The sequence below is a fragment of the Barbus barbus genome (genome assembly GCF_936440315.1).
Source record: "Barbus barbus genome assembly, chromosome: 4".
Classification (NCBI taxonomy): Eukaryota; Metazoa; Chordata; class Actinopteri; order Cypriniformes; family Cyprinidae; genus Barbus; species Barbus barbus.
The window spans coordinates 32,197,684-32,212,575 of NC_136732.1; the positions used below are offsets into that span (position 1 = coordinate 32,197,684).

At 39.8% G+C, this 14,892-nt stretch overlaps 1 protein-coding gene across 2 annotated transcripts; it reads right to left on the minus strand.

The window, feature by feature from the left end:
• Window positions 1–1,534: 1,534 nt before the first annotated feature.
• Window positions 1,535–14,366, minus strand: atp2a1 (ATPase sarcoplasmic/endoplasmic reticulum Ca2+ transporting 1; the record flags this gene model as incomplete). 2 transcript variants are annotated; one of them, XM_079415743.1, is made up of 23 exons in its annotated part: window positions 1,535–1,822; window positions 2,765–2,882; window positions 5,622–5,739; window positions 5,831–5,964; window positions 6,110–6,195; window positions 6,321–6,523; window positions 6,614–6,834; window positions 6,959–7,182; window positions 7,289–7,400; window positions 7,500–7,718; window positions 7,799–7,924; window positions 8,155–8,286; window positions 8,369–8,471; window positions 8,538–8,626; window positions 8,750–8,916; window positions 9,064–9,361; window positions 9,445–9,530; window positions 9,636–9,716; window positions 10,781–10,919; window positions 11,637–11,741; window positions 12,919–13,001; window positions 13,949–14,098; window positions 14,254–14,366. In XM_079415743.1, 19 exons carry the CDS (start codon window positions 10,866–10,868, stop codon window positions 1,785–1,787), a joined length of 2,643 nt encoding a protein of 880 aa, XP_079271869.1. In that variant the 3' UTR covers window positions 1,535–1,784. The 2 variants fall into 2 exon arrangements, with proteins under 2 accessions (XP_079271869.1, XP_079271870.1); XM_079415744.1 differs by lacking the exon at window positions 14,254–14,366 and having other exon boundaries at window positions 12,919–13,019; window positions 13,960–14,077.
• Window positions 14,367–14,892: the final 526 nt, after the last annotated feature.

Below are 14,892 nucleotides of genomic sequence, written 5' to 3' on the forward strand. Positions count from 1 at the left end.
TGCTCTTAGGAACCTTAAGTGCAGCAGAAATGTTTTTGTAACCTTGGCCAGATCTGTGCCTTGCCACAATTCTGTCTCTGAGCTCTTCAGGCAGTTCCTTTGACCTCATGATTCTCATTTGCTCTGACATGCACTGTGAGCTGTAAGTTCTTATATAGACAGGTGTGTGGCTTTCCTAATTAAGTCCAGTCAGTATAATCAAACACAGCTGGACTCAACTGAAGGTGTAGAACCATCTCAAGGATGATCAGAAGAAATGGACAGCACCTGAGTTTAAATATATGAGTGTCACAGCAAAGGGTCTGAATACTTAGGACCATGTGATATTTCAGTTTTTCTTTTTTAATAAATCTTCAAAAATGTCAACAATTCTGTGTTTTTCTGTCAATATGGGGTGCTGTGTGTACAGTAATGAGGAAAAAAATGAACTTAAATGATTTTAGCAAATGGCTGCAATATAACAAAGAGTGAAAAATTTAAGGGGGTCTGAATACTTTCCGTACCCACTGTGTGTGTGTATATATATATATATATATATATATATATATATATAACTAATTTTCAGAACCTTTCACCAGCAAAACAAAAAACATACTGGGGGCAATTGGAACTTTATTTTTTTCTCAGACTGCTACAGATTTACCTGTTATCACTATAAGAAAAAGTATATGTGCCAAAGTAACAGTATCATTAATAAATATGTAATGAGCAGGACTATCGTAATATTTAATATTATTCCACATAATATCTGAATATTTTTTACCGTTATGTGGTACTAATTCTTTTAGCTGTCTTAATGTCTTAAACGTTAAAGACATTATAATTGTTTGAAATGAGATGCAACCTTTTTACTACACTATTTTAATAAGCAAAGTGTAATTAGCTGTTGACTAAATGCTAGTTTTACAGTATATTAGTGTTTTGAAGATTAAATCTTTGAATTCATACCATTTTTATTCATAAGTAGTGTTACAATTGCCCCCAGTTTCACAGCCATGATGAAATCCTTTGATATCCACCAGCAACAGTGTTAGCATATTCCTTTTATTTTAACTTAAAGCCAACAACCAAGAGATAAAATAAATATTACTTTAAATTAAATGCATTAGAAAATATTACCCCAAAAATATTTTTGTACCTCAAATGGTTTTTTTTGACACTTTATTTCAAAGTGAAATATTCATACTTACTGTTCTCACACAGATAGAGAACTTATGCTGAAAAGACAGTTGCCCCCTGCTATAATACTACCTACCCTACTATAATTATTTGTGCATTCAATTTAAGGCCAAAGTCACTTTACAGGAAGAGCCATCATTTCATTATGAAGCATCTGGTGCCTGAGCCAATGAACAGTAGAAGAGCAATAGTGTATTAAAGAGTTGATAAAACACTAAATCTGATTGAATGGGGCTAATAAATGTTAATTCATATATATATGGTGCACAATGTTAGAAACCAATCTGAGTGCGTTACATGTGTATGAAAAATAAAGATTAAACTAAAAGACAGTAACAGATCATGCATGTTTTTTATACACATCTTTATTTTAAGAATACCGTTTTCATTAGAATATATACCGTTCATAACAATATATATATTAAATTAAGTCTTAATACATATACATAACACATTTGACTTAAATATTTTTTTTTCTTTTGTTCTATAAGGTTTTAGATTTTCTGGATGATTTTCACTGGTTCACAGTGGTTTTTGTTTTCACTCCTGGCGAACTTCATTTTTCTGCTTTGGAGTGCTGTTTTGATCATTTCTTCTTCGCTTTTTCAGTCCCACCTTTTGGACACTAGATTCTCATCTTTCACTGTTCAAGAAAATAAGTTATGTGAGACAGGATGACTTAAAGATAGTCCACAACACTACTGTGAATTTTAAATAATCTAGGCACACATTGCTTTGAAGCACATAATCAGAAATGTATAGTCTTAACAGTAATAATTACATTTTTAAATATGGAAATATTCTTTAAACTAACTGTTTTAATTGAACAATCTTCTGTCTGCATTAACCATATATATGAGGAAGAGATTAGCATTAACACTGCATTTTCCCTGCTGATAATGATATTAAGATTCTACAGTGGCATCTATTGCTATATGGAGCATTACTATACAGTCATTCACTGATTCAGCAGTCATGAGGTCTGAGGAGCACTAGAATATATACATGTCAATCAACAAGCCAAAGAATGTAGCACAATTTGTCCATACACAAACAGACACAGGGATGCAGGCAGGCATGGACAGAGAGGATTGTGGGATACCTTGCTTTGTTACAGGAATATTGAGGGGAACAGGATTAGGCTGGAATTAAATAAAAAGGGGTTGAACAGGGGATTGAGTGAGGAGGAGAAGGGTAAAGAGGAGGAATATTTACACCACCAGAAGAAATGTGGTGCAGAGAGGAGGGTTCAAAAAAGAGGACAAGAGATAAGTAAAGGAGAATACAATTTTAAAAGGGAAATGAATAAATTATAATAGGAATTTATATTTGCTTGTTATACAGTTAGTCAGGATTTCATTGCATACAGTAAGTTGATGAAGTGGTTTTAATCAGTATTTAGTTATGTATTTGTATGTTACTTTAAATATGCTTAGTATGTTTATTTTAAATATCGATATCCATTTCTTTTATATATATATAAAAAAAAAAATTATGAATCATTTGTAAATTAAAAAAAAAAAATGGATACAAATATTTTAACAAAATTTGTGATTTTGTTTGTGTGTTTTTCATGGTTACTTACGCTCCAAGTAGTTACGGGCAACAAACTTAAGCAGCTCGTCAATAAGGATGACAGGGAAGGAAAGCTTCAGTACAACGATCCACTTGTCCAAGTTGAGATGGGTTAGCTTGAAGACCATCTGTTTGAGGGAAAGAGATTAGCAAATGATAGATTATAACAGTTGGATTAAAACAGAATGATGTTATAATTGAATGAAATGAATTGAAGTGAATTAATTAAAGAATTAGAATATTGCTACTTTATTTTATAATGGATTTGCAGTTGAATCAGTGTTTGGGACATGACTTGGACTGCATTCCAGTTAGTTTTTTTGCCCTTCTGTTGCTAACTTCCCTCCTTGTCATTGACATGAATGTACATCATTGATTACGTTGCATAAGTGCCCACTACTGGTGGAACGATTGCAATGGGTTGAAGTGGAACATCTAAGACCTTGATCAGTCGAAATCTGCTATGGAGTTGATTTATTACTTACATTTTTCCCTTAAGAATTTGTTTGATGCAGCATTCTATATGTATATAGGTATGCTTGGGCTGTTTTAAATATAAAAAAAATATATAAAGGTGCATCTCAATAAATTAGATTGTTGTGAAAAAGTTAATTTTTTCTTGTAACTTATTTCAAAAAGTGAAACTTTCATATATTTTGGATTCATTGCATGTAAAGTAAAACATTTCAAAAGTTTTTTTGTTTTAATTTTGATGATTGGAGCTTACAGCTCATGAAATTAGTATCTCAAAATATTAGAATATTTACATTTGAGTTTGAATTAATGACCATCTCTACAGTATAAATTCCGGGTATCTCTTGTTCTTTGAAACCACAATAATGGAGATGACTGCTGACTTGGCAATGGTCCAGAAGACGAACATTGACGCCCTCCACAAAGAGGGTAACAGAGGGTCATTACTGAAAAGTGCTGTATCAAAGCATATTAAATGCAAAGCTGACTGGAAGGAAAAATTTGGGTAGGAAAAGGTTCACAAGCAACAGGGATGACCGCAAGCTTGAGAATACTGTCAAGCAAAGCTGATTCAAACACTTGGGAGAGCTTCACAAGGAGTGGACTGAAGCTGGAGTCAGTGCATCAAGAGTCACCACGCTCAGACGTCTTCAGGAAAAGGGCTACCAAGTCACTTCTGAACCAGAGACAACGTCAGAAGCGTCTTACCTGGGCTAAAGAGAAAAAGATATGGTCTGTTGCTCAGTGGTCCAAAGTCCTCTTTTCAGATGAAAGTAAATTTTGCATTTAATTTGAAAATCAAGGTCCCAGAGTCTGGAGGAAGAGTTGAGAGGCACAGAATCCATGTTGTTTGAAGTCCAGTGTGAAGTTTCCACAGTCAGTGATGATTTGGGCTGCCATGTCATCGGCTGGTGTTGGTCCACTGTGTTTTCTGAAGTCCACAGTCAACGCAGCCATCTAACAGGAAATTTTAGAGCACTTCATGCTTCCTTCTGCTGACAAGCTTTATGGAGATGCTGATTTCATTTTCCAGCAGGACTTGGCATCTGCACACACTGCCAAAGGTACCAAAAGCTGGTTCAATGACCATGGTGTTACTGTGCTTGATTGGCCAGCAAACTCACCTGACCTGAACCCCATAGAGAATCTATGGGGTTATTGTCAAGAGGAAGATGAGAGACACCAGACCCAACAATGCAGATGACCTGAAGGCCGCTATCAAAGCAACCTGGGCTTCCATTACACCTGAGCAGTGCCACAGGCTGATTGCCTCCATCTCCATCCTAACGCCGAATTGAGGCAGTAATTAAAGCAAAAGGAGCCCCTACCAAGTATTGAGTACATATACAGTAAATGAACATTCTATTTGTTGAGATTTGTTTGGTGGGTTTTTGTGAAATGTTAGCCTAAATCATCACAATTAAAAGAACCAATACTTAAACTACTTCAGTCTGTGTGCACTGAATTTATTTAATACACGAGTTTCACAATTTGAGTTGAATTACTGAAATAAATGAAATTTTCCACGACATTCTAATTTATTGAGATGCACCTGTGTGTGTGTGTGTATATATATATATATATATATATATATATATATATATATATATATATATACAGGTGCATCTCAATAAATTAGAATGTCATTGAAAAGTTAATTTATACAATAAAATGCATGTCAAAATTATCGATTTTTCTTTTATGCCAAAAATTATTAGGACATCAAGTAAAGATCATGTTCCGTGAAGATATTTAGTAAATTTATTACCGTAAATATATCAAATCTTAAGTAATATGCATTGCTATGAACTTCATTTGGACAACTTTAAAGGCGATTTTCTCAATATTTTGATTCTTTTGCACCCTCAGATTCCATTTTCAAATTGTTGTATCTCGGCCAAATATTGTCCGATCCTAACAAACCATACATCAATGGAAAGCTTATCCCAGTTTTCAGAATATATATATATATATATCATAGAGTTGTTTGGGGTGGAAATAAATTAAACACAATCTGTGGTGATGTCACAATCGTGTTGCATTGTGGTCTATGGAGCCACCTGAAGTGTAATTATAAAGTAGATTTGCTCCCTCTGTCAAAATCGAGGGGTCGAGGGTCTGTCCATATAAACTTCCCTCATTCACTTCACCAAGTGGAACACACTTCAAAATGGCAGCAGGGATTCCCCCGAGGGAAGGTACTTGGGGAAGTTTGTGACCGCAGCCTTGGACATGAGAAGTGTCTCTTAGCTGGGCCTGATCATGGTCACCTAAGGCTCCTTGGCACACGTCTTTCATCACCCCCTAGTGGCAGCCCCTTTAGTCTGCATAGCAATATTTCTAAACACATGAACTGAACCAAATTCAGCATGCTGGATGGATGCAGTACTTACAGGCAGAGGGTCCACATAGATGATCATGAAATGAAGAGACATGGAGAGACTCATGGCTCCCACCAACCACAAATTGCTCCATGGAGGCATACGCAGCAGAGACTGATTTTCAGATAAGCTGCAAAACCATGCACCAATGTATGTTAAAATCAGCATAAAAACATTTATGATCAGCTGCTTTATGATGTTTGGATTTGGTAAGTGCTGACCTGTTCAGAGCGTTGCACATCTCAATGGTTACCAGGACAGACAGAGCCATTGTCATGGGTGGAGCGGCCTCGAACACCTCGCACTCAATGCCTGCAAAGTCCTCGTTCTCAGCAGTGCACTGCATGAAGTGGGACTGGTGACCGAGAATAAGCACAACATTATTATTTTGTGAAATGCACCACATTGTTACTGTCATTTATAGTTATCAGTTGTTTCATTCTGAACATTCAGAGACATCAGCCATCAATTATTGCATCCCTGAAGCATTAGATTCTCACCAGCTGGTAGAAGGAGACCATGGGGCCATCGTCAGAGTAAAGGAACCACCAGCCAGCAGCAGCGACAGTTGCAGCACCAACATAACCTGAGAGAGATTAAACAGAATCTGTAATGCAGTCTTGAGGTAATCAGGGAAGGTACAATATCACTGAATACACGGTGAACCTAAAATAGATGAGGGATGAAGCAGAAATATGGGAAGCAGCACACCTCCAATGGCCATGTATCTGAAGAAGAGCCAGCCAGAGATGAGGGGCTCTTTGGGGGAGCGGGGAGCCTTGCCCATGATGTCCAAATCAGGGGGGTTGAATCCCAAAGCGGTGGCTGGCAGACCGTCAGTCACCAGGTTCACCCATAGAAGCTGAACTGGGATCAGAGCCTCAGGAAGACCAAGAGCAGCAGTCAGGAAGATACTGAAGAAGATGGAGAAAATAAAACCGGTTAAGAGTCTGCCTATTCCTGATTCCAGAGGGTAAATGTGTAAGAGAGAGACTGTCACTCACCACACGACCTCTCCGACGTTGGAGGAGATGAGGTAGCGGATAAATTGCTTCATGTTGTTGTAAATGGCTCTGCCCTCCTCAACGGCTGCCACGATGCTGGAGAAGTTGTCGTCGGCCAGGACCATCTCAGAGGCTGACTTGGCAACAGCAGTGCCAGAGCCCATGGCAATGCCAATCTCTGCCTTCTTCAGGGCAGGAGCATCATTCACACCATCACCAGTCTGGAGAGCGTGTAGAGGTGGTAGGGAGTAGCAAAAAAAGGAAGCAAGCATGTTAAATATATTTCTTAAATATATTTTGGCTTTTCTGATGTTTACTTTAATTTTCTCCATTCAGTTCCCTTACCATGGCAGTGATCTCATCAAAACCCTGAAGGAACTCAACAATCTTGCTCTTGTGAGAGGGCTCAACACGAGCATAACAGCAGGCTTTACGCACAGCCTCTCTCTGCTTGGCCAGTGGCAGGTCATCAAACTCACGGCCAGTGAAAGCACGGCCTGTCACGTCCTCATCATCACCGAAGATGCCAATACGGCGGCAGATAGCCACAGCGGTACCCTTGTTATCACCTGGGGAAAATAAATTATATTTTCAGGATTATTGCATTGTATTACCTATTATGCATTTTTAATAGGTTTTCTGTCAGCACTTATTTGAGGATTGAACATGATTCACCTGTGATCATGATCACACGGATACCAGCAGCCCTGCACAGCTCAATGGATCCAACAACCTCTTTACGAGGAGGATCCAGCATACCAACGCAACCCACGAAGGTGAGATCAGTCTGTGAGGAGAGCAAAAAAAAGTAGGGGTTACTTTCATCAAAATTCAGTTATCACGTTAGTTGGAATCCAAATTATGTATTTTTCTTTCACACAAATACCTCATATTCAACAAACTTGGTGGAGTCCTCCAGATTCATCTCCTCCTTTCTCACAGGGTTGTCACGGGTTGCCAGCGCCAGGCAGCGCAGGGTATCACGGCCAGTTCCCCATTCCTTGATCACAGCCATGATCTTATCCTTAACTGGACCAGTCAGTGGCACACGGGTGGTTCCAACACGCACATAGGCACATCTGTCAATCACACCCTCAGGAGCACCCTACAACAATAACGATTTTGTGATTTAGATTCTCTTTAAGATATTTAATTTTAATAGGTTGTTTTAAGGATTGGTCTTACCTTGATAAACATCTTGTTTCCAACAGGGGCCTTGGAGGCCTTTGCAGGGGAGCAATAGACGGACATAGACTTCCTGTCACGGGAGAACTCGAGAGTAAATTCCTTCTTCATAAGCTGCTTGATCACCTAAAAAAAAACAAGAGAAGCAGAGAAGCGTGGAATTAAATGAAAATTCTATCTTGGAATATGAACTTGACATTTGAACTATTACAAAACATCTGACCATAAGTGTGTAGAAGCACCACTGTCATAGATATCCTTTTGATATTTCAGTCATAAATTAGGGCTAATACAGCTGAGGGACATAGTACAGCGGACATTAACTTAAAGAGCTCCGAAGAGGCTGAGATACTTACAGTGCAGCATGTGTTGGCTCTCTCCACCTTGGACAGACCACGGACATCAGTGTTGAACACGTTCATCTTTTCAACTAGGCAGCACAGGGCGGTCTCTGTAGCTTCACCAACTTTCTCAAAGATTCCTTTAGACTGTAAAACAAGAGAGTGAGAGTTAAGCTCAGTTGTTGCTCCACAAATGGAAGATCTTTAATGAAAACAAATGTTTACTTACCTCATTGTAGTCCAGAGAGGAGTCATTGCACAAGGCACAGATGGTTGCCAGCTCAACAAGGCCATCATACTGACCACACTTGACAGGAAGTCCACCCTTAGTACTGTAAAGTAAGGAGAATGGTGAGTTTCTTTGTGTGCATCACCTTAATGAATATAAAATTACTTACACTTCTCCCTCTGGTGTGTACTTGGATCCAGAAATGTCATACTGGTCAAGAGTCACAGAGTCACCCTCCAGCTTCTCAATGATGAACATCTAAATACAAAGAGAACAAAGCTTAAAACATTGTAGAACAGAAGGGTTTCATGGTTGTAGTGAGAGGATTGGTGTATTGGTGCTTGCTTTATTTCTTATGGAGCAAGACAATGTCTCTCAAACCTTTGTAACACACATCTGGTTGGTGGTGAGGGTGCCGGTCTTGTCTGAGCAAATGACAGATGTGCAGCCCAGAGTCTCTACAGAGGGAAGAGAACGGACGATGGCGTTCTTCTTAGCCATACGGCGGGTTCCCAAAGCCAAGCAAGTAGTGATGACAGCAGGCAGACCTATTTGGAAAAGAAACAGATGTGTCAAATACGCACTGTTGGATTTACTCGGTTTGTAAAGTCATGAGTCATGAATCTTGTTTGAATTTTTCCTTTTGATTTCACACTGCTGTACCCTGAGTTGTATCATGACTTCTGTATACTAACCTTCGGGGATGGCAGCTACAGCAAGAGCCACAGCGATCTTGAAGTAGTAGACAGCACCGCGGATCCAAGAGCCACCGTGGACAGGGTCGTTGAAGTGGCCAATGTTGATGAGCCAGACAGCCACACAGATGAGGGAGATGACTTTGGAGAGCTGCTCACCGAACTCATCCAGCTTCTGCTGCAAGGGGGTCTTCTCCTGCTCAGTGGCAGCCATCTGGTCACGAATTTTACCGATCTCAGTGGAGACGGCGGTGGCAACCACAACTCCGATAGCCTTGCCAGCAGCAATGTTAGTGCCCTAGGAAAGTGAGAGAATGTTTTAGTGCTAGTGCTAGAGAATGAGGATAGGGACACCAAAAAGCTGATGAAAGGGAAACTCACAGAGAAAAGCATGTTCTTCTTGTCCTGGTTGACAGCCCTGGGGTCAGGAACAGGCTCTGTGTGTTTAATCACACTGACGGACTCACCTGAGAATAAAGTGAGAAAAGAGGTGAGAGAAGGATAAAGATAAATGCAATGTTTTTGTGAGTATTGGGAGGCAACTGATCAGATTTTGTAAATCAAAGACAAACCAGTGAGGATAGACTGGTCCACACGCAGAGTTGTGGAGCGGATGGCGGTGATTCTGATATCAGCAGGGACTTTGTCACCAACTACACAGGAAAAAGTTGAGAATTAACTTTCCCATAGAAACCTTAGGCTAGACCAACTAAAGCGCATGAGCAGTCATTAGCACATTGTGAGGCTGGTCTAACCTGAAAAATAAGCTTTTTAAATGTTATTTGAGCATAAGAAACAACACTCACGGGGCAGTTCATTTCAGATTTTGTTGCTAATTTGAAATATCTAATTTAATTCAAAATTCTCCCATTCTTTTAGTTAGGACTTGGTCTTGTATGAGCTGCCCGGAGAAGTTGCAAATATGGCCACCGAGAGACGTATATTGAGCATTACACTTTCTCTCACAGGTAAGTAATAGGAGTGCAATGCCTTTGTATATCTGAAGTCTTTGCTTAAAAACACCTGAACCAGCTGGCCAAGGTCTTCAGGACTATTAAAAACCATCCAAGCAGATATGTTGGAGCTACTTTGCATTTAAATGGCCCATCAGATTTGGCCTCCTGATCTAGTCTAAACATAATGCCTCTGTCAATAATGTTTGCTGATCTTTTGGTGAAAGATTAGAGATTCAACAGAGGGACCTGATCAAGAGGAAAATTCATGAAAGAGAAGAATGACAAGGACAAGCTGACCCTCAACATGGTGTAAACAAGTGGCCTAGAGAAAATGAGTGATGAGGAAGGAACAGGTGGAAGAGGGAAAGAGAAGGGACAAGGGATCGAAAGAGGCCAAGTAGAGGAACAGGTGCTGGGATGTATTTATATACAGGCCTTTTCTTTGCTCATGCTCTCGCAGGTTCTTTCAGCCTTTTCTGATCCCATTACTCTATATTCTTCCTCCCACTGTCACACCCCCCCGTAATTGCCTTAAAAGGACGCTCACACTTTCTCAAGGGCATAAGTTGCATATAGTCCTGTCGCCTCCACACACGTGTCTTATTACTTGACACCATTGTGGTTGCCCATTGTAACAGTTGGCTTGAAGGTGTTGCTTTGCATTTCCATTTTCAGACCATTTCACTTTTCTTGTGTGTTAGAGCGTTACGAGATTGTTCTGTGTTAATGATGCCGTCAGATACTCGTGCTCACTGGTGTACCTGACACTTCCACAATGTCTCCAGGAACAATCTCTCTGGCTTTGATCCTCTGTACGCTCTTTCTGTCAGCGCGGTAGACTTTTCCCATCTCTGGCTCATACTCCTTCAGAGCCTCGATGGCACTCTCCGCATTGCGCTCCTGTGAAAAAAAGTTTTTGATCAGTTCCTGTTCCCTTAGGATTTTACACCTTGACGTCTCTCTCCTGCCAAGGGTGTGCATACTTTCCAAATGACTGTTGTGCCAACTGTATGGACCCTTGATGAAACCTGATCAGTCTCTAGTATTTTTGCCACCGGACCTTTGTGAATACTGCTGTGCCTAACCTTTGACCTCTGATGTCATTTACACCACTCTTAAGTTCTAATGCTTGCATACACTTTGTATTATATATAGTGACCCCCAAATTATTTTTGGGCTTGAGTTACTCTTGAAATGCATTTTTTTTTTATTGTGTTAGATAACTGCTAGATAATTACAAGTGCTATCTTTAAACAAATGATGCTAGAGCTTTTCTTAGTGATACCCTCAGTTCAGCCATTTACAATTATTTTTTAACCAACCGGACAAGGTTATTTTACCAGTAGTGGATTTATGAGGTCATGTAGTGTAATTGTAAGTGTAGTTAATCCTCACATTACCAGAAAACTTCCTTTTTGCCTTTGATTTGAACAATATATCTACTGTCTTATGATTTAAAATCTTATAAACATGTTTTTCTCCAATGTTTCGATATGTGTTATGTTAACAATATGTGCATCTTAGTTTAACATTTTGTCATATTAATTTAATTTAATTTAATTTTTTTGGAGGTTGCCTCCACCATATTTGGGATGTAAAATGGATGTGCATATTCACCTGCCATACTCCAACGACAGCATTAGCAATGAGGATGAGAAGGATGACAAATGGCTCAACAAAGGCAGTGACAGTTTCCTCGCCTTCCTCAAACAAGGCCAGTACCTGATGAACAGAGGGAGTGTGAGAGAGACCTCCAAGATCCATATGGGAGGTAAAAGAAAATGTTATATTTACAATCCACTTCATTAGAGTCTGATTAAAGAGACCGTGGATGTGTGTGTGTGTGTGTGTGTGTGTGTGTGTGTGTGCACCGGATTGGGTGGTTTATGGGGACACATCTGCATAATGATATGGATATGACAGAGGTGTTACAATGTGAAGGTGGTTTATGAGGACACTGCCTATGACAGACACACACTTCATCTGTACATGAAGTTATGCTTGAGGTGTGCAGCTGATCTTTTTCCAGTAATTCTCACGTGGGCACAGTACATGCATCCCTAAATTTATTGCATGTTAGCACCTGCTGTCTGTCTTTCTCTCCCTCACCTTTACAGTCTCTCCACCAATCTGCCTTTCATTCCTTCCATCTTTGACCTTTGTGGGTGGATTCAGTTTCTTGGACTGGCTTAAGACCACCTTAAAATAACACTCCTTTCCTCTCTGTATTATTCACTCACTCTCTCTCTCTTTTCTTTTTCTCTCTATTCTTTCTCTGTCCTTGCTTCTCCTCAAAGCTTCTATCCTGGCCTTCTAAGGCCATAATGACAGCTGTGGTAAGGCTCGACGAAGACCTGAACAAAACAGCAGAACTAATGCTGTCTGCTTCATTTATTTCAAAACAGAATTGGTAGAAAGAAAGAACAGCAGTTTTATGTGCTGTCACTTGTTCATTATCAGAGCAGAAAGTACTCAGATTTCAAGAGTGGGGGCATGTATGAGTCTGGGACTACGAAAAGATACCTAGCATCTCATGCTAGCAGTATTGTTTCACACAACTATAAGAATTCCATACTACTCGGCACAGATAAACAGCTGGATTATTGTCTACCCATGATATACTCGAGGCTGTAGGGTTACCGTTTAGCTTGATTGACAGGAACGGATGGGAATGTGGGAAATGTGTCCCTGTCCTTCACATTCACATTATTAATCATTGTCTGTACCTCTAAATGAAACCCTGTCCCTTCATTAAAATGTTACAGCTCTGTGACTGTAAACCTAACCTAAGTCAGCATGACCCAGGCTATGAATTGCTGAATTATTGAAGCATTACCTGTGCAAAGACATGTTTCTAAAAGCTGCACTACTTGAGGTTGTGTAGTTTCTATTTACTTACAAAAGAGATACAAGCAGCCAACAGCAGGATCCTGACCAAGAGATCTTCAAACTGTTCAACCACCAGCTCCCAGATGCTCTTACCTGAGAGAGAAGGTAATGTTTGATTTTTGTTTGATTTTTCATATATATAGTTCAATCAGCAAGTCAATATGACAGTTGGTTGGCACACCAAGCATGATCTTTGTTTGACTGAAAAGAGAAGTGCATAAATCAAATGGAAACTGACTGAAAAAAAAAACAGAATTACAGAACTCAATTCTACATCTAGGTCTTGACATATAAATCTAAAATAACAGTAAATGGAGAACTTGCCTTCTTCAGCGGGCAGCTCTGTGATTTGTCAGTTTGGTCCAGTAGAGAAGATGAATGGCAGATGTGGGTAGAAACAGAACCGTTAAAATTAGCCATCATTACCTTTCCCATCAACAATCACTATAACATAGCGTATTAAAAGATGGCACAATCCTTCATTTTGAAATGAGCTGAGCTCACACATATCAAAGTGTTCAGTTAGTAGTCTAGCCATTTGTCCTTCTGTTTGACCTTCTACTGAAGTCCCTGTTGGCTTAAAATGGCCCCTGTGTTTCAGCTGTCACTTTATTTCTTTATCTTCTAATCTTGCTTTTATAACTTAATGTCATTGTGCTGCATGGATAAGTGCATCTGTTCAGGGTCATTTTGCCTTTGGCTGAGAGCTTTAATTTCTATGCAGTAGAAAGTTCTTTGCAGTATGTAAAGTTATTGTTAGAAAACAGACCTGGAGATATATGCGGTCTTCTCTAAATTTTGAATGCATCTGAATTTAATTTAAAAAAAGTCTTGAGATACAGTATGGTAATTGTTGTTTTTCTCCATTATGTTGTCTAAGTCTGTTGTCTGTTCTCAACTAATCACAACTAAACGTACTAAGCTGGGAATTCTTGCTACCTCCCCTTCAAAATGTCCGGTTCTGTTAATTCGTCCAAACGTTGTTTCATTGCAATCAAACATCCATTCAGATTTTTCAGATGCCTCCATCATGCATCCACGCTTTCCTCACCATTGAATCCATACTTGGCTTGGCTTTGCTTGACCTGATCTGGAGCGAGGCCTGTGGTCTCGCTCACGCTGAAGTAGGCCAGGCATTCTGCTGTATCCTTCATGTGTGCGTTCTCCATCCTGTCTGCTCAAAGGGGAGACTTCAAAAACACAACACAAGAGATGTAGATGAGTTGGATTCCTACCCCGAGAAATGCAGACAATCCAGTTTGAAGGCTTTTTACAAGAAACTAATGAATGCCCTAGTTTTATATATATATCAATATATAAATTGAGTGCAAAAGAGAGTACGCACCAACACTTTTTAAAAGTGTAGGATAGGGACAAAACAGATGGCCCCTTGATTCTCTCTCCCCTCTCTCTTTCTCTCTCCTTCTTCCTCTGGAGCGCAGGGCTGACAGAAAGTGCAAACTTCCACCGATCTCTGTAGAGTTTTATAAAGACACCAGACAAACCATCTCCCAGGTCACACCCAGAGGAGGCCTCCTATTGGCATAGATCAGACAAATATGGTGAGGAAGGGGCATGGCCTTGGGAAGAGAGATGAAGGGGTGTGATTGGAGCAATTGGGCGACAACTGCAGCAGGGGTGAGCAGCCTTGAAAGCGGGGTTGAAATTTGGATCTGTTTTTGGAACGTGCACCAACAGGAGGATGGAGACAGCGAATGGGGAATTGTGGTGCTGGTATGGTGGGGGGGTTGAATGAGTGATTGCTCAAATGGTTTTGTGATGTTGATATGCAGTAAGGGATGACCAAGGGTTTGGCTTTTTGTGGGGATTAAAAACTTACAGGGCCTTGTTATAATTATGTGGTACAGGATTAAAATGCCTTCTCATTCTGTAAGAGCTGTGATGTGAATGTATGTTTGAAAATACATGAAGATCGTCAGATCGGGATTAGCACCCGAGATGAACAGCTATGGAAAAAGTGAGT